This window comes from Halyomorpha halys, unplaced genomic scaffold (genome assembly GCF_000696795.3).
Source record: "Halyomorpha halys isolate HHAL.00 unplaced genomic scaffold, Hhal_1.1 Scaffold780.1, whole genome shotgun sequence".
NCBI classification, from domain to species: domain Eukaryota; kingdom Metazoa; phylum Arthropoda; class Insecta; order Hemiptera; family Pentatomidae; genus Halyomorpha; species Halyomorpha halys.
Genome location: NW_027111767.1, coordinates 433,948 through 459,755, shown reverse-complemented (window position 1 = coordinate 459,755; position 25,808 = coordinate 433,948). Strand labels below are relative to the sequence as shown.

At 30.3% G+C, this 25,808-nt stretch overlaps 1 protein-coding gene across 3 annotated transcripts in view; it reads left to right on the top strand.

The window, feature by feature from the left end:
- Nucleotides 1-25,808, top strand: part of LOC106686122 (lutropin-choriogonadotropic hormone receptor) — a 514,005-nt gene that overhangs the window by 84,406 nt on the left and 403,791 nt on the right. The window contains exon 1 of one of the 3 annotated variants that reach the window (XM_067049772.1): nt 23,736-24,075. The exons of the other annotated variants lie outside the window; for them this stretch is intronic. Coding sequence (XP_066905873.1) covers nt 23,978-24,075 — 98 coding nt within the window. The 5' untranslated portion in view covers nt 23,736-23,977. Of the gene's footprint in view, nt 1-23,735; nt 24,076-25,808 lie in introns of those variants that run through there. 3 annotated transcript variants of the gene reach the window in all.

The window sequence follows — 25,808 nt, the reverse complement described above, 5'->3', positions numbered from 1 at the left end:
AGTGGGGCAGTTTCAGAGTCTTTCAGTTCGACAAAATGAAATAAGAATTGTTCAAATTAATTTTTTTAATGCCTAAACTATCCCTAAATATAAATTAGTATAAATAAAATTGCCATAAATATTAATCTAGCCATCTACTGGTCCACAGAGGTCAGAACTGAAAGTTATTTGGGAACAATTAAAACTGAGAAACTAAAATGGGAAACATATTTACATGGGAAACATGGTATAGATAATATAACAAGGAAATATAACAATAAAAAACATTTATTGAAAGGATATGATAAAAAATGTTTTTCTGCAAATAAATAACTATATATAAATATGGGCGTTGATGACCTCAGGGTTTTACGCCCTAAAACCCCAGACAACAAGAACAACAACTATATATAAATTTATAAAACATGAATATTGTATTTATGGATTTTCATTATTCCTATTACTTATAATGTTCTTTATAATACCGCATGCCCTTGTTTTGGCTTCCAGACCCTCCAAGAGAGATACATATCATAAAGTGCTTTACAATAGAAGATGAATTAAAATTGCTCCCATCAAAACAAGCATATAGTTTCAGTTGTGAAGCAACATTTATCATTTGGTTGTTCCAACTCAAAATTGATTAACTTTTTCTTCACTGATATGGTAGCTAAATTATAAACTTTTACGATCCGAAGGAAATTATCAAAATATAATAGGAGTAATTCGAAAGATTTAAATAAGGAAGAGAGCTTTGGGAGAAAAAGCCGTTAATTGTATTTTATTTTTCAGTACCCCAAAATTTTGTTAATTTTGAGGAGTCGTAACTGCAATCAGATAATAGCTTCAGGATCTCCTTTGGCTTAGTTTCATTGTAGCAACATTGGAAAGCTAGACGTTTGAATTTTTTTTTTGTTATTGCCGCTTGAAACTAATTGTGCCAAAAAACTTTTAGAAGGTCTTCCTTGCGAAACCGCGTACCGTTCAGTATTATAGGGACATTTTTCTTAATATTTCTTTTGAAATGAGTGGCCAAGAAGTCAGATCCCATCCATTTATCAATTCTTCTGACATACCATCACTCTTCAATAAGTTTTCCAAAAATATTAAAACAAGTCATTTTTATTCTCTTTACTGCTTCCATTCAACATCACATTGCGCAAGTCCATTGCCTCGACACTTTTTTTGTGGAACACATCTCATTCACATAAATCAAAAACGATATTCCGTTTTTGCTCCAAGATTGTATTGATAAATATCTACAACCAAATACATGATAAATGATATTTAAAAATAGTGCTCAATTTATAAACACTCATAATATCGATAGCCTGACAGATTTGACATAAATGGATTACATGATGAAAACAAATCATCAAGGCAGCACCTGGTTACACTTTGACGGGACAAATATTAATTGATCTCTACTCTTCGTTAGAGTTTACAAATAGTTCCTTGTTTTAATTTTAGGTTCTTTGAATTTTTTTTCGTATAAATTACAGTACATGACTAAGGAGGCAATCTAAAAATAATTTATTCACATTTTAATTTTCATTACATTTTTTTTCTTCATCCAAGAGTACAATAATGTAATAAGAATGTAAGGGACTATCTCCATAAAATTATTCATAGTATTTTTAATATTGATTTAACAACAATACAGCATTATTTTTATATTACTGTCATATATTTACAAAAGAAACATATTAGAATTATGAAACAAGAAATATTAATACTTCTGTTAAAATTAGAGTTTCTCTGTCTGTCATTTAAAAAAAATATCTGTTCTGAAACAATCGAGGATTAATTACAACTCAAAGTAGGGTGATATGTGAAAGTTATGTTCACATTTTTCACATAATTTGGTAATATTGATTCTATTTGTACATAATTTTATTATTATTAATTTTTAATTTTGGTGTGAATGCCATAATTGATCGCTATTACTTATTGCCAAAGCTTGTTGTAGATTGTAAAATTTAACAATAAAAAAATTTAAATAGAATAAAATACATATAAAAAACTACAACATTAAGAACTAATTAGATAAAGAAAATAAATTAATTAAACTGAGCTGGATAATAATTTATTTTCTACATTAATTCTAACTACATCAATGAACAATTTACTTAATTGAATAAGAACATTTCTCGAACTACCTATATAGTAGTTCGAGAAATGTTCTTTCTGACTAACATGTCAAAATTTCGCTAATTCATTAAGTTTTAATTTCGCTAGTTGATTAAAATTAAATATTTTAAAGAACGATGATATTTAGTAAAGAATATTTAATTCATAAGAGCAATTTATTGCTTGTTTTTATCTAGGAAATTCATTAAAACCTTTGAACAGCTTAAATACTTTTTGACAAAATTTATAAATTTTAATATATATTTCATATTTATGCTAACTTAGTTAGATTTTCAGAAAAAGTTCTAAAAACAATTAAGTTAAGTTGTGCAAATTTTAAACTTGAATATTGTAAATTATTTCCTCATTTTTCTATCTTAAATTTCTTTTATCCTTAGAAAGTAATGTTTCAATGAAAATGATGCTACGAATCGGAATTCAGTATAGTGGTAATGAAAATAAATGATTTTTAATTTTTTTTTTCCATAAAAACATGAAATGTCAAAACATGGAAACATTCTTTTTATGTGGTATTTTATTTTAAAACATTGACTAATATTACCGGAGCCATATTTTATACCGAGTTAGAGCTTTTCCCATTACGATTTTACTCTTAGAAGCTGTCTTAACTGAAAATGCAGTAACCGATAATACTGCAGACTTGAAAATACTGCATCTCGGACCACTAGTCCAGAATTTGAATTCTATGCAGACTGCCGCCCAATCCTAACTTGCTGCAAAGGAATAATATGATTGAAATTAAAATAAATAGGATAAAAATACACTTGGATTTATACCTTAAAATCTTTCAACTGACAACCCAACTTAATTAAGGGTAAACAATAAACTAGGTCTAAATCCTTATAAAATTCAGGTTATTGGACCTACTCGCGTCTTCGCCCAACGGAACTCGCTGCCCACGTGTGTTCCTGGTGCCACCGGTAGGGAACTACTGATGGAGCACGTCACAAGGGAAAGAAAAGGATGTCACTTATTTATGAAAATATTCTACAAAAAAGGAAATAGAAAATCAGACAAATTCTAAGTTTCATCTTTACTAGATATTACTTCAATGTTAAATCTCTTTAAGATTTGTCGTGGTTGATTTATTTTTAGTAAATTTAGAAAAAAGAGTGGGAAATAATGACTCAATATATTTTTTTCAATATTTCGAAAAGACCTATGTGATCATTCAGAAAAATCAGAAAAAAGAAATAAAAGCCAATTGTCATAGATCATCTTCATTCTACTTCAAATTACAAGAAAAATTACCATCTTAAGTTTACGTGGATTACAAAACTATGCAATCCAAAAAATTGTACGTTATCGATTTTTTTTTTTCGATTTTTACTAAGATGTTTCTTAAGTAGTTGTGGAAAGGTGTATTATTAGGTTTTCAGCTGCATAGCTTTGGTAAATTGACGATACATATGTCACAGCCTTTTTTTCCCAGATCATCATCACATAGACAATTCTTTGAAGAGTATCTTGAAGTTATGTTCAGCTTTTTTGGAGTGATAATTGATTTCTTCAAGATGCTCTCATAAAAGCTCTGTTGAAATATCAAAAAGCACATTCATGATATCCCAGTGACATAGCATCCTGCAACTATTTTAGTAAAAAGAGTATTTAGAAAAACTTAGTCAACCTCTTTGCAAATCTAACCTCTCTATTTTTGCGTTTAAAAGGACTCAACTTCTTTTTCTCTTCTTCTAAATTAATTGTTAAATCATTTCTTAGTAACTTAAGTTTCTTGTTAAGTTAAACTACAAAGAGAGGGAACGGAGTAATTGTTTACGAGGGCTCGAAATATAATATAATAATTAATACAATTACAAGATAGGTGCTGTTTAGCTGGTAGTTGAGCCTGCAAAGCGATTCGTGTTTCTTGTAACACGATTTCGGTTGTTATGGTCCTGACCCGGTATTATCGATCCTCTTCTGAAACAGGACCAATGAGGTGTACCGTTATAAATAACATACGATTGCACTATACATGTCCCAGAAGGTTATCTATTAAGTTACAAATTCAAATGATGATGAACTTACAATTTGACTGTTTTGAATGTTCTTGGACAAATTTAATGCTTTATAGGCGTATAGTATTTTTTTTTTGTGACAGAATAACTAATTTGGTAATATATTATGATGCAGGACGATACACGTTCATATTACACGGCCTAATTGGATAGTATATGCATAGGAAATGAAAAATTTGTTTTTGTTGTTTAAATCACAATATCTTGTAGCATCTATTTAGAAACACGACGAGTCAAGTATTGTGATTCAGAAACCGGCCTTGTCAAGCAAATATCTGACAACCAGATATGCGAACTAAATAACTCAGCTACTAGACTGATACCCACGGTTCTTAGGATTTAACTGTATACAGTAATGCTTAAAAATTCGTGTATTTGACATCCATGAGTTTTAAAAATGTGCTAATACAAAAATGTAGAAGATTGTAGGTTCGTGAAACTATTTCTTCTTTATTAATTCGTTTTTATTTATTTATTGATATTTACTCAAAAATATATTCAGTAAAGTTGATATAAGATCATAATGATATGATACAGTCAGGTAAAGAAACTACCAATCGGTAGTGTGTAATAATATTTCTGCATTAGAAGGTCTCGAGGCCATCTTCTTTTCAGGCACCTAGGATGATTGTCAGCATTGGAAGATTGCTACCTCTTCCAATGCTGACAATCATTAAGGTTAGAAAATAGGGAGTTTATAATGGAGCGGAATGATATATGGTTCAGGCTAGGTCGGTTACATATGAAATATTAAGGTCTTTATGGATGATTTTATTTGTGACAAAGTAAGGAGCATCGAGGATTTTCCGAAGGATATTGGATTGTAAGGATTTGATACGAGAGGAATTCGAAGGTTCAGGGGAACCCTAAAGCTCAACTCTGTATATACAGATATGCCTTATTATAGCCATGTAGATTTCATAACTGTCATTTTTAATGGATTGGAGTTGGTGAGAGGTGATTTGTAGAGATTTATGTTTATCCTCCAATTTCGACACCATTCTTCGAGGGATGTGGATGAAATCAAAGGGTAATTATTAACTGCTAGCAAACATATGTAATCGGCACACGCTGTGAGAATAGTGTTAGGTTTGGTTTGGATGTCAGCTGTATAGACTGAGTAGAGGATCGGACGGAGGATATCACCTTAAGAAACATTAACTGACTGAGGGAAGAGGGGTGAATATGCAACATTGTGGTTTACTTTGAATAATCTATCAGTGAGAAATGAACGGATAATGAGAAAGGATACTTCAAGATCAGCAGGTATAAAAAAACAACAACATGATTTTAAACAATTCCAAGTTTAGTCCAGTGTTTCTACTGTGCAATAATAATACAAAAAAACAACATCATACGTTTATAACAAATTTGTTTATTTGACTTTCTTGGCCATCATAATCCCTCTATTTATTTAGGAAGATTGACTCAGTATTTGTGTTATTTCTCCGGAACATGACTCTAATGACTGTTAAGGGATTATATTATTCATAAGTAAATATATTTTTTGCATTCTATATCTTTATTATTTTTTTTGTAAGGGTGTTCTTTTTGTTCGAATCTTTTAAATAAAATTATAGTAATACAAGTTTACCCCTGTGAATACTTTCGCATTAGATATGCTTCCTTCGTCTTTTTAATTCATTCAAAACATAAGGGATATCATTATCATTGGTATAAAGAATGTATTGTAATAAATTAAGTCTATTCAACTCATATAATTGGTAAAGCTGCATACTTTATAATAACTAAGTTCAAGTAGCAGTTCACATAATAAGGACTCATAATTACGTTGCCACTCTGGATAATATTATTTCAGTTTTACATTTTTAGTTAAGATTCAGCGATCCATATACTTATATTGATTACGAATTGTACTCTCTAAGACTTCATAGCCAGGCTACACATGGATGGATGTTTCAGGTGGGCTACGAATTTTCGGTGGGAACCAGCTGGTCTGCAAAATTTTAAAGATGAAAATTGGAGATCTGTTGTGACGTTAGCGCAAACAATTGTTACATATTTAGAAATGGACAGACTAGACAATTTTTTTCAATATTCAGAGCTAAAATTGTTCCAAACATTTTTGGAATATCACTTTGTAACTAGAGTAATAACACATAAATTATATAATTAAAATGCTAAGAATATTATTATTTTTTTAATTTAAAGTATTTTCTTTCTTCACAACTTGATATATTTTTTAAAAAGTAATTTCCTTTAATTTATTTATTTTTCGCTTGAAAACATGGATAACATTGAAGTTAAGTTTTGGTCCAATACCTATTTTCGTTTTATCCGTTATGATAAACATTTCAGAACTTTGTTTTTCTTTAATTGTAAATGCAAAAAAATCTTTTACAGAACTAAAATTTCTTTATTCATGTCCCTTACTTATATCTACAAACGTTTCGGGTGAATCCCCATCCTTAAGAAACCTCTAACCGTGTTTAGTACTGTCCTAGCTTCCATGAACTACAATCGTTCTCGGTTCAAGCTCCTTTTGGATTTCATTCTTTCATTTTTTTTTTATTATCGTATTTATTCAAATTTATTTTTTGATGTATATAAATTAATTAACGTATGCATTTTTTAATTTTACTCATTTTCAATAACATTTTTTAACTGTTTAAAAGATTTTTTTTTATTTTGATTTATTTAATTTAATGGTGTTCGAAACCACGTTAACGAACTAACGGCCTTATTACACGACAAAAATATTGACGTAGCTTTAATAACTGAAACTCGATTTACTATCTGTACTAAATTCCGTTCGTTGCAATTTTCTTTGTCCCGTTTCACCTACGTACTGGCCAACCGATCCTAACCGTAACCTTGGCCTACTAGACTTCTTCATAAAAAAAGGCTAAGGCCCTCTAAATACTTCCCTCCCACGCCTAGAAAACCTGTCTTCAGACCATAGTCCACTAATCCTAACCATCTCCATTTCCTCTATCTCTAAATTACCTCCAGTGTCTTGGGTCCTGTCCTCTACATCCTCTTCACTGCTGACGTTCCCATCACTCCCGATACGTTCCTGGCAACATTTGCTGACGATACAGCCGTTCTATCCTATTCTGAACCTGTAACAGCCTCATCCAATCTTCTAACACACCTCACCTTGATTGAGCAATGGTGTAATCAATAGCGGATAAAAGTTAATGAATCGAAATGCACCCATGTGTCTTTCACCCTCCATCGCAGCTTCTGTCCACCTATTATTTTGAATAACATTCTTTTACCCAGACCCGACACAGTGCGATATCTTTGATTCATACTAGACAAAAGTATTTGGATTCACCTGGAACCAACATACTAGACTCAAAAGACAATAGCTAAACAGACAATTCAGCCAACTTTACCGACTACTCAACAGGACCTCTAATCTCTCACTAGAAAACAAACTACTGATTTATAAGACTATACTCCGACCTATCTGGACCTACGGACTTGAACTTTGGGGAACAGCTAAACCGTTGAACACCAAACGTATTCAATCCTTTTAATCCAAAATCCTTAGAAACATAGTTAATGCACCTTATTATGTTTCCAACATAACACTACACCATGACCTTCATATCCCTTTTGTCCTTGACCTCATACCAACCGAATTCTCAAAATCCCATATAAACCTTTCTAAACATCCTAATCCTTTGGTTCAATCCTTATCTAGTTCCACCCATCCCTACAATCCACCTCGAAGGTTGAAACGGCAGTGGCCAAAAGACTTATTGCAAAATAAACATGGAAATTGGAGTTCTGGTAATGGTCATATTATCCACTCAAGTTGAGTGTTTGCGGCTTTAACGTACTTGCTCAGCTTCCACTGGCTTTATCAGTGATGCGGCGAGTGATTTGTGCTGGGATCTCAAGAACTCAGCACGTGGGGGATAGAGTGGTGTAAATGTGACTAGTGATTATTTTATTTTTATTATTATTTAATTTAATTTATTTTTTTCATGCAAATAGTTTGGTTATGTTCATTTTCTTCATTCTTCTAGTTGTATATATTTTAAGAGATATTTTACTGATTATTGCTATTATTATTTGTTTTGTTTTTTATGTTATTTTATATTAGTGTGAATGTGATCAGTCATCACTATTACCTATTGGCCACAACAGTGTGGCAGATTGTAATAACTATTAATAAATAAAGTTCTTGAAAAAAAATTTTTTTGATTGCTTTGAATTTTTTCAAGTTTCCTGTATGTTTTATAAAAAAAGTGGTGATAGATAACTTTCTTGAGTCCTTATTCAGAAATTTAGGTAAGAAGCCCGCAAAACATTCATGTGTCGGTTGATTGCATACCTAGATTTAGTAGCACATGTGGGTAACGACAATGTTTCATCATGGTTAAAAAAGAGTTATTTAAACTTTATTCGACTAAATGTTACATTTTATACACTATATAATGCTTATTTAAATTAAAATTAAATTCAATTAAAAAAAAAATCGTGCTTTAAAAAAAAAATTCCCGTTCACATTTAAAGTTTTTTTTTTGTTTTTGAGAAACATTGTGTACGTAATTGTGACGTATTTATTTTTTTTACTTTTTAAAGTTATCTATACCAAATTTTCTATCAGCTGATAAGTTCCGTACTAATCAGATGTGTACTAGTTAATGTAATTGAATGATTAAATAATGCTTCTTTTCGCTGTTTTGGTTGATTAGCTTTCTTTATCTATGTTTTCTAAACCCTAACTATGTATAATTTCTAAACACAAGAAGGTGCTAAAAAGAGTTCACATCTGGAAAAGTTGGCGTATGACATGGAAAAGGTTGCAAAACTTTCTGTTAGACCTTTAAATAAAATAAACATGCGGTTTCTATGTACTCAAGTAACTTAAGTAACGAAATTGTGCGGTTTGTTATATAATAATAATAATAATAATTTTACAATAATTAAGGAATACCATTAGACGATTCTCAAGTAATTACCAGTTCATTAACGTACCTCTATCCATTATCTATAATGAGGACATTTTATTTACTTACATTGTTACACGTACCAATTAACAAAGACAGTTGAATTGTTTAAAATAATTACTTTTTCTTTTAAATTATTTATTCTAACCTGGATAATCTCAATTCATTGCTACCTCTGTCTCAACTCGTACTCTAATTCACTATGGATCCATGATACAATTACTTGAGAAAATATTAACTGGATTACCGGATGGACACCAAGATAAAACTGAATGATTAACTCATTCAGTATAAGTCTCAGATCATTTAAAACACCTCTTCTCCAAGTCAATGTGGTTTTAATATTAAGTATCACTAGCTATTATTACTAATATATATTTGAATTAATGATTTAATATATAGATTGTTTGAGAGTGGATTATATTATTATTAACACAAACTTCAATGATCCACTTTTACTCTTAACTTTTTTTTTTATAACAAACCTCCATTGTTTCGGCCCTTAGGCCATCTCAAGAAGACAACCTTGATCATTGATGTCATAATTCATTAAATTGTCTTTTTGTAGCCTAATTTCCCATGTCTTATATAAACATTATAATAAATAGTTAATTATCAATTAACTTCATTAACAATATCAATGATTGATATTGTTAATAAGGTTAATATAAAAAAAAATGTAGAATATTTTTGTATTGAAATTATGTGGTTTATATAAGACATGAGCAATTAGCCTGCCAAAAAGGCAATTTAATGAATTATGACATCAAAGATTTGGATTGTCTTCTTCAGAATGGCCTAAGTACCGAACCTTTGGAGGTTTATTAAAATAAAAAGTTGAGAATAGAAATGGTTCTTTGGAGTTTGTGTTAATAATTTTTTTTTTTTCGTTTCTATGTAAAGAATGATGTAATTGGATACCACTGGTGGTCATTATTTTCTTAAGTAATTGTTAGATATGGAGTTATAAATTTAATTAAATTGTGGGAAATGATATGGTTATTGCAAGTAATTTGAACCAGTATCCCGAATAACTTGTTTAAATATTTTACTAACTATTATTAAAACACACATACAACATAATATTAGATTACTGCTAGTCAGTTTAAGGCTTGATGTAAATCAAAATTTACCCATAATTTGATAGGATACGGTATATAATTCAAAAAGATAAGATACATAATTATAGCTAATTACAACAATTAATCAAGCTTCCATTTATTTTTTTTACCTTTTTTAATTGTTTTCGGATATCTGATACTACTTATTTTATACTTTTCTCACTTAAAATAATTAATTTTAAATTAATCTTGGTTGCATTTTCAATATGGTGTTTTTAAGAGACCTTTATATACCAGAGTCTTGAGTCCTGGTTGTCTGTTCCACAATTATCACTTTAAAGGCAGACCGATTTAATTGCTTCATTTTTATTTCCAAAATATGCAGGAACGTTTGTGCCCTTGTCTAGCAATGTAGGCATCCTGTTTGCAATTGTGGATACGGAAAAGTTTAAAAATGTATTTTTCTGTAGACTTACTGCCTATGTTCTGACGTCATAACGGATTTAATTAAACCTGTCGAAAAACTTTTGCCCTAAGTTAAATACTTAAACTTTTCATTTAGACGCTTCTTCTATATATATTCATTGATTTTTTAAATAATTAATTCAACATATTTAGAAATATTAAATAAACTAAATTTAATCTATTTATCTAATATTGTTTATATTTTATGTTCAATTCAACGACTGATTCTTATTTTACAATCCCTTTTTCATATTAGTAGGTTCATATAAAAGATTCTTTTTTGTTTTTATCATTCCCTGCATGATAATGGATCGCACTTTAAATAAATAATCACTTCTTTAATTGAAAATGGTAATGTATTCCATAAAGCATTCTATAACCATTTTACGTTTGTATTGTCCTTGTAGTTTTCTTTTCTATGTATTGATCCACTAGTATTTATGTTTTAATTCTATTCGTATTAGTGTTTTCTTCTTGTTTTGCTGTAAAATTAATTAAATTTTATTAATAAATACTCGTTGGTAATAATTAAAAAATTTTACATAGATAAAAACTAAATTAAGGTAACTAGTTTTGTGATAAATGTCGACGTTTTAAACTGTTAAGAGTATTTTTTTTAAATCTATATCTCCATAATTATTAGTATCTAGAATGCATTGTAGAAAATCAATCAATGGAAGTTAAATATCAGAAATGTGCATTGTATGGAAAATTGGATATATATATAAAACTTGATTTTTTTTGCAATAAATTTATTTAGTTTTACCTCACCATCCTTGAAGAATGGTGCCAAAATTGGAGGATTAAAATTAATTCCAATAAATCCCACCTAATCACGTATACCCTTTGTCGTAAACCAATGACCTCTTGCCCAACAGTATCCTTTAGTAATAAACCACTTATTCCTGTCGAACAGATTCGTTACTTAGGACTACATCTCGATAAACAACTGACATGGAATCCTCATACAAGACTGAAAAGACAGGAAACTGCTCGTCGATTTCTACTATTACAACATTTACTAGACAAACGGTCTAAATTGCCAATTAATTACAAAAGACTATTATAAGAGACTACATGACTATTATAAGGCTAGCTGGACATACGGAGTTGAGCTTTGGGGCTCCACTAAACCATCAAATTCCTCCCGAATCCAATCATTACAGTCCAAAATCCTTAACGCTCCTTTCTTTGTCACAAATCAAGTCATCCATCATGACCTCAGTGTCCCCTATGTTGTCGATTTGGCCAAAACCAGATACCATTCGTTCCATGGAAAACTTCCCAACAACCCAAATCCACTTGTTTCTAACCTGGCTTCTCTTTCATTACCTAATAATCCTCCTAGGCGTCTGAAAAGTAGATGGCCTCGGGATCTTCTCCTCTAGAAATGTTATTGGAGTTCTATCATTGGGTAGATTCTCCACATGTTTGTATCATGTCACTGTCTCGCCTACAGCAAATTTACTTGTTGTATATATGTTATAGAGTTGTAAATAACAATAAATAAATGATGAATGATGAAAATTTAGTTTTACTAATTACTAGCAAGTTGTAAGTTTCTCGAATCGTTTCAGTTACTCATTTGGAAGCTAATTATAAATTATAAATTTATCTACTTACTAATTATAAATCTGCGTGAAAAAAACTAAATATACATGCAAAGATAAAGCGAACAACGTTTGCTAAGAAATTTGTAAGAAAAGCCGTGTGAATGAACAGGTTTTCGTGAATGAACAAAAAGGTGAAAATATTGTCATTTATCCTGGTTAATAATTATAATTTGGCAATTATTTCAGGTTAAATAATGGGTTTTGCGTTAAATATATGTATATTCACAAGGGTGACGTAAGTAGGTTAGTAAGTGAAAGTTGTGAGATGCGAGCAGAGCACCAGATTTTTAAGTATCATTATCAATATTCAGCTCCCTTTCCATAATTTCTTGTTTAAATATAGCATTTTATTATTACCACCATTATATGTATTACCACCAGGATTCATACATATACCATTAAATACCAACATACAATCATGCATAAATGAATTTGTTTTTTTCAGGTACGTTGACTTAATTGGTTGAAATTCAATTATTCGGTGAGTTGATGTTATTCCTAATTTTAAAATGCTTTCATTCTTTCATAATAGGCTTGCTTATTTAACAGCTATGGAAATATTTTAATGTAATTATCATGATTAGATCTTTTATATTTTCAGATAAAAATGTCTGAAGAACACAATATAGTTACTTTAGAATAAAGTAGGGTCAGAGAATGTTTGAAGAGATACAGAGCAATTTCTAGTATAAACTAAAGCTTTAGAAACCAAGCAACAGCTCTACAGTGTGCAATTTTCGCGAGTGCTAGCTTTAAATTTAATTAGAAATAAAATGGAGTAGTCTATCGCGCTTAGACGATTAAAAAAGACAAAGTCAAGGATGGGATACTTATTATTAGAATAAACTTATCTGGTCAACTTAATATACCGTTTATTTGCCACTTTCTCAACGTAAAGCTCATGTTATTAATAAGATTGTGTTATATTATAACATACACCAAAGTCAACTAGAGCTTCATTAAGTATACATAATTATAATATTTAAAAACTAATCATACATATTAGAATGTAAACCTGTAATATGATTCATCCAATCAAAACGTCTAAAATGTGGTAAAACGTTTTGTAAAAATACTATCTTCCTATTGTTATAAGTTTCTAATATGCTATTTATTGGATATGTTATATATACAAAAATATATATTGATTCCAAATACGATATGAGAGCAATAGATATATTTTGATGCAATTACAATGATACGATCTTATATATTTTTATAAAATGTAATCTAAACAAAAGAAAAATAATTTTAATTCATAATTTTTTTTTTTTACAAAATGAATTAAACATTATTATAGTCAAGTGATTACATCCTCTATGCACTACTAAAGCTCTTTCCTTTTAAAAAAGGTGAGGAATTAAGTGATCTTAATGTTCACAACTTTAAATTGTGAAATTGACAAAATGAGAAATTTATAAAACAACTTTAAAATGTACACATATTTATATCTTCAAGTATTTAATTATATCATAATCAATCCTAAAATTAATTTCGGCACTGGTGATAATCTAACACCAAAACTATTAAATAAACGAAAAAAGTTCCAAATCGAATTGGCTGCTTTTTGTATTTATGGTTTCACTTCTACAACAATCTAATAAATATTTATACCATAAAGATAGCAGGGCTGCTTTTCTTGAATAGAGGTAAATCTTACAAAAAAAAAATTTCATTTTATTTAGAATTGTACGTACTTCAAAGCTGGTACCGAAATTGTGGTTAACTTGTTTACTAAGTTTGCCCTACAAACTTTCCTAAGACTATTAGAGTTGTTACAATCCTTTTCTGTGACACGTGCCGCAATCAGCGACATGTTAACTAATCGTGTGTATATCTGTTAAAAATTTTGTATTTCGTGCTAAAAAGTTCTTTTTATGTCAATTGCATCAGTTATTATGTTGTGGACTAATTATTTTATTCCTACTTAGAGGTGACTAAAATATTTGTAGTAACGTGAACTGTCAATAATTAATTTCTTTTTTTTCCTCTTTTAACAATACCTAATCCAGTTAAACCCAAGAGAGAAATTTTGTATTATTCATACACGCCAGCTTTGACTGACAACCAGCGAATGTGATGTGAGGAATAATCCAAGTATCATGGAGAGACATCAGTTCAAATGGGTATTCATTGTATAAAATTCCCATGTTTATTTAAATTAAGATAACTGAATATGCGAAAATTGGCAAATGGTCCATTTTTAAATAATTTTAAAACTAATAATTACTACTAGATTAAAAATAAAATAAACAATAACCTTCGTCAAAGACTGAATGTACTCAATAATATTACTATAAAATAAAATATGCTTATTTAAAATATGATTTATCATCTACATGTTGGGGCCTTTCTATTGCTTCATTTCCTCAACTGTTAAAAAATTATTTTTTCCCTCCCCTTTTAATTAATATTCTTGCTGTAAAAAAAACTTATTTTTTATTTTTAAAAAAGTTATTTTTAAGTTAAAATTTTATTTTTAACACCGTTGATGTTATAAAATTTAAATAAAATTCCTTTTATGACCGTCAAACTGTTTTGTTAGTTCATAACAGCCTTTGAATATAAAATAATGAACAACTTTAGTCATAATATTTAATTAGAATGATAAATTAAGAGAAAATTGTCTTAATCTGAATAGAAATAAGAGGGTTATGTATGATCCTTTGATTGTTTAACATCAAATTTTATTATATTTACATTTATGTTTCTGTTTTATACTAGTATAAAAAATTTAGACACGTAATAATAGTATTGAAAATTAATAATGAACTAATAAAAAACAAACATTCAAAACGAGATGGCTCTTATCCGAACAACTACGTTAATAACAAGGAGGGTTGAATGAGAGCAAGGAGGAAAAAAGATCCACTTCGAATCTGGGGTGTACCATCTTATCCTGCTTGGTTGACAAATAGATTAAGTGAAGAGCAAAGTTAACTAAGTTCTTATTGGGGTTTATGGAGCACTTGAATGTACCAGAGTTCTTTTATTCATAGTAAAAGAGCCGGGGAGAGAAAAAGGCTGTTATCTCACCCCAATTTTTGATTACTTTAATGAAAACTAGGTATAATTACTAGTCAAGATTGATGAGTCTGCCAAGTATAAGTAGGGGGAATAAAAAATGGCGGCTGTTTCAAAACCTTAAAAAAACATAATTTTTCATTATCTTAAAAACTACCAAAAACACTAGAAAATCTAAGATAACATTATTTAAAGAAGAGTAAATTTGCTGAAATATCAGCCCAAAAATAGCTATTTACGTCCAATAGTTCTCGAGATATAGCTTTTTAAAAAGCAAAATTTCTTAAAAATCTACTGAAAGATTAGTAGTTAGTTAATTTATTTTAATATATCTCAGGAGCTAAGCGACGTACATATGTCTATTAGCACTCAAATTAAAGCTAGTTTAAAGGACTATAAAGACTTTTATGGTCTTTACCTTCGTAGGAATAGTAGTTTTCTTGTTAAAATAAATTGATTTATAGTTGTTCGGACAATAAGTTTTCGGACAATAGTAAATTTGCCTCTACAAGATTCTGGAGTAAATGAAATTTATATCACAAAAAAATGTAACACAATTTTACTTCTTACATTTTTGTTTAACTTTTTAGTAAGAGCGATAAATATTTTATTTTTAATCATCATCAGAATCTAAAATCCTTGTCACTGCATAGCGGTCTGAACCTCCAATCGTTTCTGATTGACACTGATCTTCTTTTCTCATTTCAGTCTTGGTGTCTTCTACGGAAGGCTTCCTGGACGTTCTGCTCCCAGGTGATTCTGGGCGTACGTCTAGGCCCTCAATCTTGGTCTCATAGGCCTTTCTGGGATGATGATTGGCATTCTGAGAAGGTATTCAAAGCACCTTAGTTGATATTCTTCAATAGTGTTATGTATGGAGTTCACCCGATACTGGCCTCATACCTTATCTTGTTTCGTCTAGTTCGGCCTTCCACCTTCCCCAGAAGTATTTCCATTGTCTGGATTTGTTGTTTATTTTTAGTTGTTATGGTCCTGGACTCAGAGAAATATGTGTGGAGTAGTATAAATGTGGACTTGTACAACTTGATTTTGGTATCTTTTCTTCCCTATTTTCAGTTTAGGAAGGTTTTATTTAAGGTCCGAAAAAATTAACCTGCAGTGTTAAAATGTTCCTGGATTTCAGAGCCATCGTAGCCAAACTTGTATAGATAAGCCCAAGGTACTTGAACGTTTCGACCTGATTGAGCCTCACCTCATTTATCCCGAGTACTCTTAATACTCTCCCGTTTTTTTTGAAAATCTGGATTAGTTTTGTATTTTCAAATCCTCTTGCCATTGTTTACCTATACACTTTCATATCATCGACAAAACAAATTAGACTATAGTTAATGTGTCTTCAGTCGGAGTATTTCAAGTGAACAATTTTTTTTATTCGGTTCTTTTATTCAACAGGACAAGGTAAAATAAAAAGTGTTTTGTTTACGGAAAGAACTGAGGGTCACTGAAAATAATGAAGGCTCACATTAATGAAGAGGAGGGAAAAAACAAAAGAGCTCTCGTATGATAGTGGAACTGGAACGCTGGAGAGAAAGATCTGTAAATGAAGTGGACAGGATGAGGATCCAGTGATCAGTGAACCGCCCTGGCTGGAGTCGGGACAATTCATTTATCCGTCCAATAAGCTCCTCCACTCCACAACCGTTCCTACAGGCTCAAGAGTTATCGTCTATTCTATCAAAGCGGGAATGTCCTTGTGTTTTTGGGATAGCTTCACAATAAACTAATTATACCGCCAAACAGTCGTAAAAGAGATCTTTTAATGTCCATTTATTATAATCATAAATTATAAAATATTTAACTAACCAATACTAGTCTAAATTTCAGAAAGTATAAAAAGAAAAAAAAATTATCTCACTTAAATTTATTATATTTCGATTCGATTTTGAGGTGAAGTTTCAAGATTTTATTGTTCTTGTATTTAATCCCTACAGTAAACAAAATCGGGTGCAGTGGGCACGCAATTTTCATTTATTATTAAAACTCGTATTGTAGGTTTTCTCGAGGTGAAAATAACGAATATATTCTTTATTTTTGCTAAGAATACAACAGTATAACTAAAGATTACGTTGCCGTGTACATTTGAATGCAATGGGAAGAGATCAGGCGGTGCTAACGCCATAATATAATTACCTTGTAAATAATTAAAAATTGTATTTGAGTTTTATTAGTGTTTAATTTAGTTATATTTATTTTTAATATTTTAATTGGATTTGTTTGTTTGAGAAGAAAAATATGTGATTATATTTGTGTGTTATAATGAATGATAGGGACAGTTGCTAAGAGGCGTCACCTAGCAACGGACCGACCATCTTAGTTTTTTTATAGCAGTTCCGACTAATTAGTGGGCATGGTAGCGTCTAAGCAGCCTTGTCTGCGTTTGGTTCATCTTATTTTATTAGACATTTTTTTGAGTGTTTTAGTCGTCATAACAGTTCGGAACCAGACCACTTCTGTATTTCGACTTTAATATGAGTTCCGGATAATTAGTGGCCATAAACGTGTGTAACCAGCCCTGTCTGCGTTCATTTCGTCGGCTCGTCTAAAACATTAATATGGCTGTTGGATATTTGGACTATCGATGTGGCCACTACACCAAGTTTAGACCATTGCAGCGTATTTAGGTGTATTTAGCTACAGAGCTGCGATCTATACATCTCGGCAGCACTCTTCCTCTGACCTATCGGAGTGGAGCAAACGTTTCGTCGACTAGTATTTATTTTATATATTTATTTCCCTTTCTGTGTACATTAGTTTCTTTAAGTTTTCATGATTTATCTAACTATTTTATTTTTATATTTTTACTTGTATTCATCATTAGTCATTTTTTGTTTATGTTAGTTTTAGTTTTTAAAATGTTTAAAAATGCCAAATAAATGTTTAATCCGTGCCAGTTTGTTGTTTCTTCATTTTTAAAGGCTTCCAATAAAAATACATAGTCGATTTGAGGTGGCTTGCAACAGGCGGCATTGGCTTTTTTCAATTAAAATTGTTGTCTCTATTTTTCCTTTTATTATTCATTAAATTCTTTAATGTATAGTATTTATCCATTGATTAATAATGCCAACAATGGAAACTGGTTATTAATTTAAAAAAAAAGTATAAATAAAATATTTGGTCGGACATAAAAATTAGTTAAAAACTGAATTACCGATTTAATCAATCCGTCAGGCCGTTTTTTGGGAAAAATCTAAAGAATTGTCAAATGCATTAGGTACTCCCGGTCAGTCGATTTTGAAAGTTTCTTAACTTACAAGGCAAACATGTGTCCGAAGTATGTAATTTTAGTTCTAGTACGACTTTTTATTTTTCAGGAATACTGTTCACACACCAGATATCATTTTGCGAAACTAGGTAATTTCCACTCTTATCTTAAAACATATTTCATATCAGATTTGAAGGTAAAAACAGTTTCTTTAAATAAAGATTTTACTTTAGTAATTATCAATCACCAACATGTGCAGAAAATTCATGATAAAAAAAATCTCTTTATTTTGTTTTTCACAGTAGGGCATGACTGTGAGAACAATAAAACCTTGAAACCTCGCCAAGAGAAGTTGGAAGACCTGTCTTCACCAATGGTTTTGAGACCTGGGTGATAACTAAGACCTCAAAAACAAAGTTGTTGGCATGGCAGGGACGCCAGCCGCGAACAACAAAGGCAGTTATTTCACCCAATTTTCGATTACTTTAATGACTATGTATAATTACTGGTAAACATTGACCAAGTATAGGTAGAGGGAATAAAAAAAGGTGGCAGTTTCAAACACTAGAAAACTTAAGGGAACATTTAAAGTAGAGCAAATTTGCTAAAATGACTATTTACTGTCAATAACTATTTACATTCAATAGTTCACGAGATGTAGCTCTTGATAAACTTTTCAAAGCAACATTTAATAAAAATGTACTGAAAGTTTAGTAATTTGTGAATTTATTTTAAGAAATCTAAATCTCAAAAATCCATCGACGTGCAGGTATCAATTAGCACTCAAATTAAAGACCTCATAAGCTACGAAGATTCGTAGGAGTACTAGTTTTCATGATATTTGTTAAAATAAATTGATTTATAATTGTTCGGATAATAAGTTTGATTAATAAAAAAATATATCTCCGAATATATAAAACAAACAGATGTCTGACAGCACCCAAATTAAAGCTAGTTAAATTTACTATAAAATAATTAAAACATTTATAATTGTAGGACTAGTAGTTTTTGTGATATTTGACATAATAAATTCATAAAATATTAATTTTTACTTCTTCGGATAAAATATTTGATCTTTAGAAAAATATATCTCCAGAAGCATAAGAGAACCATGTATATCTGCCAGCACTAAAATTAAAGGTAATTTTACTTACTATAAAGTAGTTTATTACAAGTATCTTCGTAGGGCTAGTAGTTTTTATGATATTCGCATATGAATAAATATTATGCATAGGAAAAGTCCGAAGAACTACAAATCAATTTATTTTAGGAAATATCGTGAAAACTATTACTCCAGCGAAGAAAAACGTCATAAACTACTTCATAGCCCATTAAACTATCACTAATTTAAGTGCTAATAGACATCTGTACGTCGAATGATTCTTGAGATGGCCTCCTTTTCTTATTCCCTCTACCTATACTTGGCTGACTCATCAATTTCGAGTAGTAATTATACGTAGTTTTTATCAAAGTAATCAAAAATTGAGGAAAAATAACTGCCTTTTTTCTCCTGTTGAGCTTTTATACTATCAGGATCTATGGCCCGTTCGTGAGGACATGAATAATCCGCTCTAATGAGGTGTTGCTTGAGCAACCTACAAGCTAAACCGGATTGCAATGTAGTGCTCACCAAACGCTTTCCGAAGGAGGCTGGACGTGGTGAGGGAAGTGTTGAAAAAGATGGGCAAAAGAAGATGGCGAATGTTTGCCAGGGGTAGGAGAGAGTGGAGGATTGTAAGAGATGCCCAGGTTATTGTAGGCAGAGTCGCGCCTATAAATAAATTACAAAAAAAAAAAAAATATGGATCATTGTCTATGAATAATTGTGTTCATTCCTTCCTTTCTTGAATGTAACTCAAGATTCGTAAACATTATTGAAAGATAGTATAATTAATAAATTGCTGGGGACCCACTACTTTATTTACTCTTTATAATATAATTTAAACATATAGTTAATCATTTCTAGTATTTTGCATATTTATTTTGTTTTAATATTTAGCCTTACTTAGGCTAAATACTAAAACAAAATAAGTTTAAGTTCTAAAAACAACATATCCTTTCTATAGAACTCATTATTTCTATTCGTATTTATGATTGAAATAGGAAGTGGTTTTTAAATAAAATATTTGATACCAATCTATTAACATTATAAAACTGAATTCATCCATATTTATAGTAATGTTAATGTAATGAACTTATTTGAGATAAATCATAAATGCAAATAAATCTATAAACTTTTTTTTTTTTCAAATGACATATTTTATTTGATTTATGGACTATCGTAAACGGTCTCTTAAGTTGTAATTATGAGCACGAGGATTCACTAAACTTTTCTCATTACATTTTCAATGTTGTCGAAGCGTCCCACGGCCTGGCATTGAACTTCAGTTGTGATTCTGTACTAGTTCCGTTTGCTTTATATGAAGTTGTGAAAGCTCCGACAGAGAGTATAAATAAATAATCTGAACGTTTGCTGAGATGTTTCATTACGAATATGCTCGGCAGAAGTTTGTTATTGATGAAACTCTCGTGACCTTCTTCGGTATTATTGGTTACAATAATTCACAAAATGCCAAAAAAAATGTTCCATAGATGACTTCAAAGTAAGGTAATGTATTAAGTATTCACTAAAAATAATTTTATTCCAATTGCATCTTTTTGTTTATTAAGTTAATCTTTAATCATTATCCACAGGAGTACGCTAGATCTTATTCTCCTTTAGTACAAGAACCCAAGAGTAGAAAAAAAGCAGTCATTTCACTCCGATTTTTTATTACTTAATTGGAAACTAGGTGTAATTACTAGTTTTTTATTCGAGGCTCTATATCTTTACAACTATCAACAACAATAGAAAATCTAAGAGAGCTTCATTTAAAGTAGAGTAAATTTGCTAAAATGTACACCCTAATAGAGCTATTTACGTTCAATAGTTTTCGAGATATAGCTTTTTAAAAAGTAACATTTCATAAAAATGTTGTATGGGACTTACTGAAAGATCAGTAGTTATTTTGAAAAATATATATCTCAAAATACATTTGACGTACAGATGTCTATTAGCACTCAAATTAAAGCTAGTTTATGAGCTATAATGTAGTTTATCAGCTATAGTGAAATTTTCTAAAATAAATTGATTTATAGTTGTTCCGACAAATTTTCATTTGCCAAATTTATATTTATGTGTAAATATCATAAAAACTACTACCCATACGAAGATAAGTGTCATAAACTACTTTATAGTAAGTTAAATTTCCTTTATTTTGAGTGTTGACAGAAATATGTGCGTCTTATGGATTTAGAGATATATTTTTTTAAAAATCCAACATTTTATACGAATAACTAGAAATTAACATTTTGTGAGTTTATTTTGTCAAATATCATAAAAACTACTAGTCCTATAAAGTTAAAAATTATTAACTATTTTATAATAAATTTAACTACCTTTAATTTGAGCGCTGGCTGACATCTGTACATCAAAGGGTTTCTGAAACGATATTTTTCTAAATCAAACTTATTGTCCGAACAACTATAAATCAATTTATTTTAGCATATATCATGAAAACTAATATTCCTACGAAGGTAAAGGTCGTACACTTTTTTATAGTCCATTAAACTAGCTTTAATTTGAGTGATAATAGACATCTGTACGTCACATAGTTTCTGAGATATAGATTTCTCAAAATAGATTCACTAAGTACTGATATTTCAGTACATTTTTATGAAATGTTGCTTTTTAAAAGGCTACATCTCGAGAACTATTGGACTTAAATAGCTCTATTATGGATCATATTTTAGTAAATTTACTCTTCTTTAAATAACGTTCTTTAGATTTTCTAATGTTGTTGGTAGTTTTTAAGATATAAAGCTCCGAATAAAAAAATAATGTTTTTTTCAAGGTTTTGAAACAGCCACCATTTTTTATTCTCCCTATACTTGGCAGATTCATCAATTTTGACCAGTAATTATACCTAGTTTTCATTAAAGTAATAAAAAATTGGGGTGAGATAACTGCCTTTTTTTCTTTCCGGCTCTTGTTCTACTTTATGTATTTCAAAATTTATATTAATAGGTAGCTCTATTAAGTATTGTGAAGATTATAAATTACCATTACTCAATTTTTGTTTGGAGACAACAGGATGGTAGGTTTATCAAATTTAAGAATACTACTATTATAGTATAATATAGTATTATAGTAGGGAGTTGTTCGAAATCAAAAACATACCAATAATAGCTTTTGAGAATATTATTTTCACATCGGTAATTCGTATATTATTTCGTCCTCCATGTAATGGTATACTATCTTGTGGCTTTATAAATATATTTGTTTACTAATTTTAATGCTTGAATAAATATTTTAAATGCTTAAATCACAGATATACACTACAAAAAACGTAGTAGAGACCAATGGAGAATTGTCTCTCAGAGACAGTTCCCATGATTTTACTTTTTTACAAGATCCCTCTGAGACTGTTTTTACCCTTTTATGGCTACATATGTCGAAGTTGTTAGTTGTCTATTAATAAAACTAGGTATTGTTCGTGTTCCGCGCTTTACAATTTACAACATAGGAAGTTGTCTTAGCCTATCTATCTAGGTTTCCACAAACAACAACCGCCTCCGCTAGTTCTAACCTTTCCCCATCTTCTAAAACTGTCAACAAATACTCATCATGCTAGAGGCAAGATCATTCTATTTGCTAGATTTCAGTTGAGCTGTTGAAGGACACTTTAGGAGACAAGTTGTACATGGTAGTCTATATATAGTACGTACCTTCTAATCCTCAAATGAATTAAATAAAGTTCATCTTAAATCACACTGAAGTTGAGATTCTGTAACTATGAAAATCAGACTATAAAATTTTGTTATTTCGTATTATTTTTAAGGACAGAGGCAGCAGAGGAGAGCGAGAATATTTAAACTAGAGCGGAAGGCCAAGATTTCTTTCCTTGGGATCATTACGAAATTTGAATCAACCTGCCCCGGCCAGAAACGATCTGGTGTCACTAAAAAATCGATATTGCGAAGGTGACGGAGGCCTCAGCACACTGGACCCGACGGCCTCTGCTGCAATTACATCTAATCCTTACGAAGCAGCTGTTATAAGGTTATTTATAATTTTAACTCATATCTATCTTTTTGAAGGTAAATCGCTTTATATAGAACTCGGGATTAGAGATATTTACAGCGATATCTACAATTGATGTGTCCGAAGAAAGAATGACTATTTTATATTAATATTGCTTAATAAGTGTGAAATCACCTTGTAAAATGTTTTGATAAGAAGACTTTTACTGCCTCCAGGGAGAACTGTAATCGTCCCGAAGGTGATCCGCACTCGTTCGTTGCGGTGTGTCCCCTCTGGAATGGACTTGCTGTCACCACTAATCCACCTGACCATCCACAGTAGATCGGCTGCTCCTGAGTTACATCTGGTCCAATTTTCCCCCTGAACGGTTCTCCTGAGGCCGCGAGAGCTAATAGCCTGCCTGACCTCAGCATTGACCCTGTCAGTGGAGCTATGTGCGCCGGCAATACCACAGCCCTCAGCTCGATCTTCCTGTCTCTCTTGCTGTATCTTCGGCTCATTGCAGAGGTCTACTGCGGTGCTGCTGATTGGTGAGTCATCAGCATACCTTGTTCTGATTGGCTCGAGTCTAATGCTGTTTGAGGATCTGCTTTAACATTCATTGATATGAAATTGCTGTCTGGTTAATCGCTCAAATTTTTATTCTAATAACTATTTTCATATTTAATTTTAACTACTTTATCCACTGCCATAAATTTTAAAAAAAAGTGTTAATAATGGTCATTCAGTAATAGAATAGTTCAGATTTAGTGAATAATATTAAATTAAATTTCAACATTTTTTTTAGGCATAAATTAATATTTTGGTACTTTTTCTAGGTAATGTCAACAATTTTATTTTATCTTATGCGTTTTCTTTAGAAAAGCAGAATTTTTAATTAATGTTGATAATCAAATTTATTTTATTAGATATTACATGTGATATCGGTTCAGTTCATCCTAAAATTGAGGTATTTAATATTTTAATATCACATTATATCAATCCTTCCATTATAAACTCTCTAACCCCTCAAAGCCCTCTAGTTTATAACCTTGCTTCTTCTTCTATTCCTGAAAATCCTCCGAGGCGCCTGAAAAGAAGATGGCCTCGAGACCTTTTGGTGTAGAAATATGATGATGTGAATATTAAATTGCTATTTTCATAAACTGCTGGTGTAAATTAGAAAATGTTTTTTGGATTTAAAACGTTTCTTATGTACTTATTGACGGAAAGAAGCATTGTTTCCTTATTCGGATATTCGTGGGAGATAACAGAGGATTTTTTGTTTAAATAAAAAAATTCTTTATTTTTTTAATTTAAATTCACTTGCTGATAAATGTTAGATGCTTTTGTCAAAACAATTTTATTAACATACAATAAAATTGTTTTGACACTCATCGAAAAATGTTACGATGTAAAATACACAAAGTGTTTAAACAGTTCAAATAATAGTTATATATTAAATAAATTAGAAATATATAAATAATTCATAATAAGAAACACAGAGATAGTTAAATGTTTGTCATAGATTTATTTATAATTAGTTTTATAACTATAAAATTGATTAATAATTTAGGAAATTATCCGCTTCGTCTTCGGATAAAATGATAAAAAAAATAAGAAATTATAAAATCTGAAAAGAGCAACACAAAATAAATTTTAGCAAAGAAGGCAGCATAGTTTTAAATTAATTTTACAAGAGATAGAAAAGAATGTTACGAAATAAAATTATTATGATACTCGATAATTTATTTTTAAGCCATTACCTGTAGTTTGAGCAAGCGAAGATTTAAATATTATATTGTAAGTAAAAACGTTAATATATTTGCTGTTTAAATAGTTTATTTAATGCGAAATTTATAAAAATAATACAGGAAAGATGCAATTGATCTGTTTTACTAGTTTATTTTCAATCTGAAAATTGTTATTGTACATACTAAGTAACAATTTATTTCAATATATGCTTCCATACTTGAAAATTGAAAATGAGTTGATTAGCTATAGATAATATCACAAAATGCATGACAATAACAGTATCCCTCCTCTGGCATCATTTACTTTCAGTTTGTTGTTAGTAGGTTTCTTATCCACGTCCTTTCAGTTCCCGCCTTGTGTCCTCAGGTGTGAGTCATGTTCATTCGTTTTATCATTGTATTGTGGTTTATTTTGAAAACGTTGGAACTTATTTATTGAACTTGGAGTTTTAAGTCGTAGTGTTTTTAATTGGAAAGCATGTAATCGTTTTAAGTGAGTCAGTATATCGTAATTGCTTAATATATGGTAT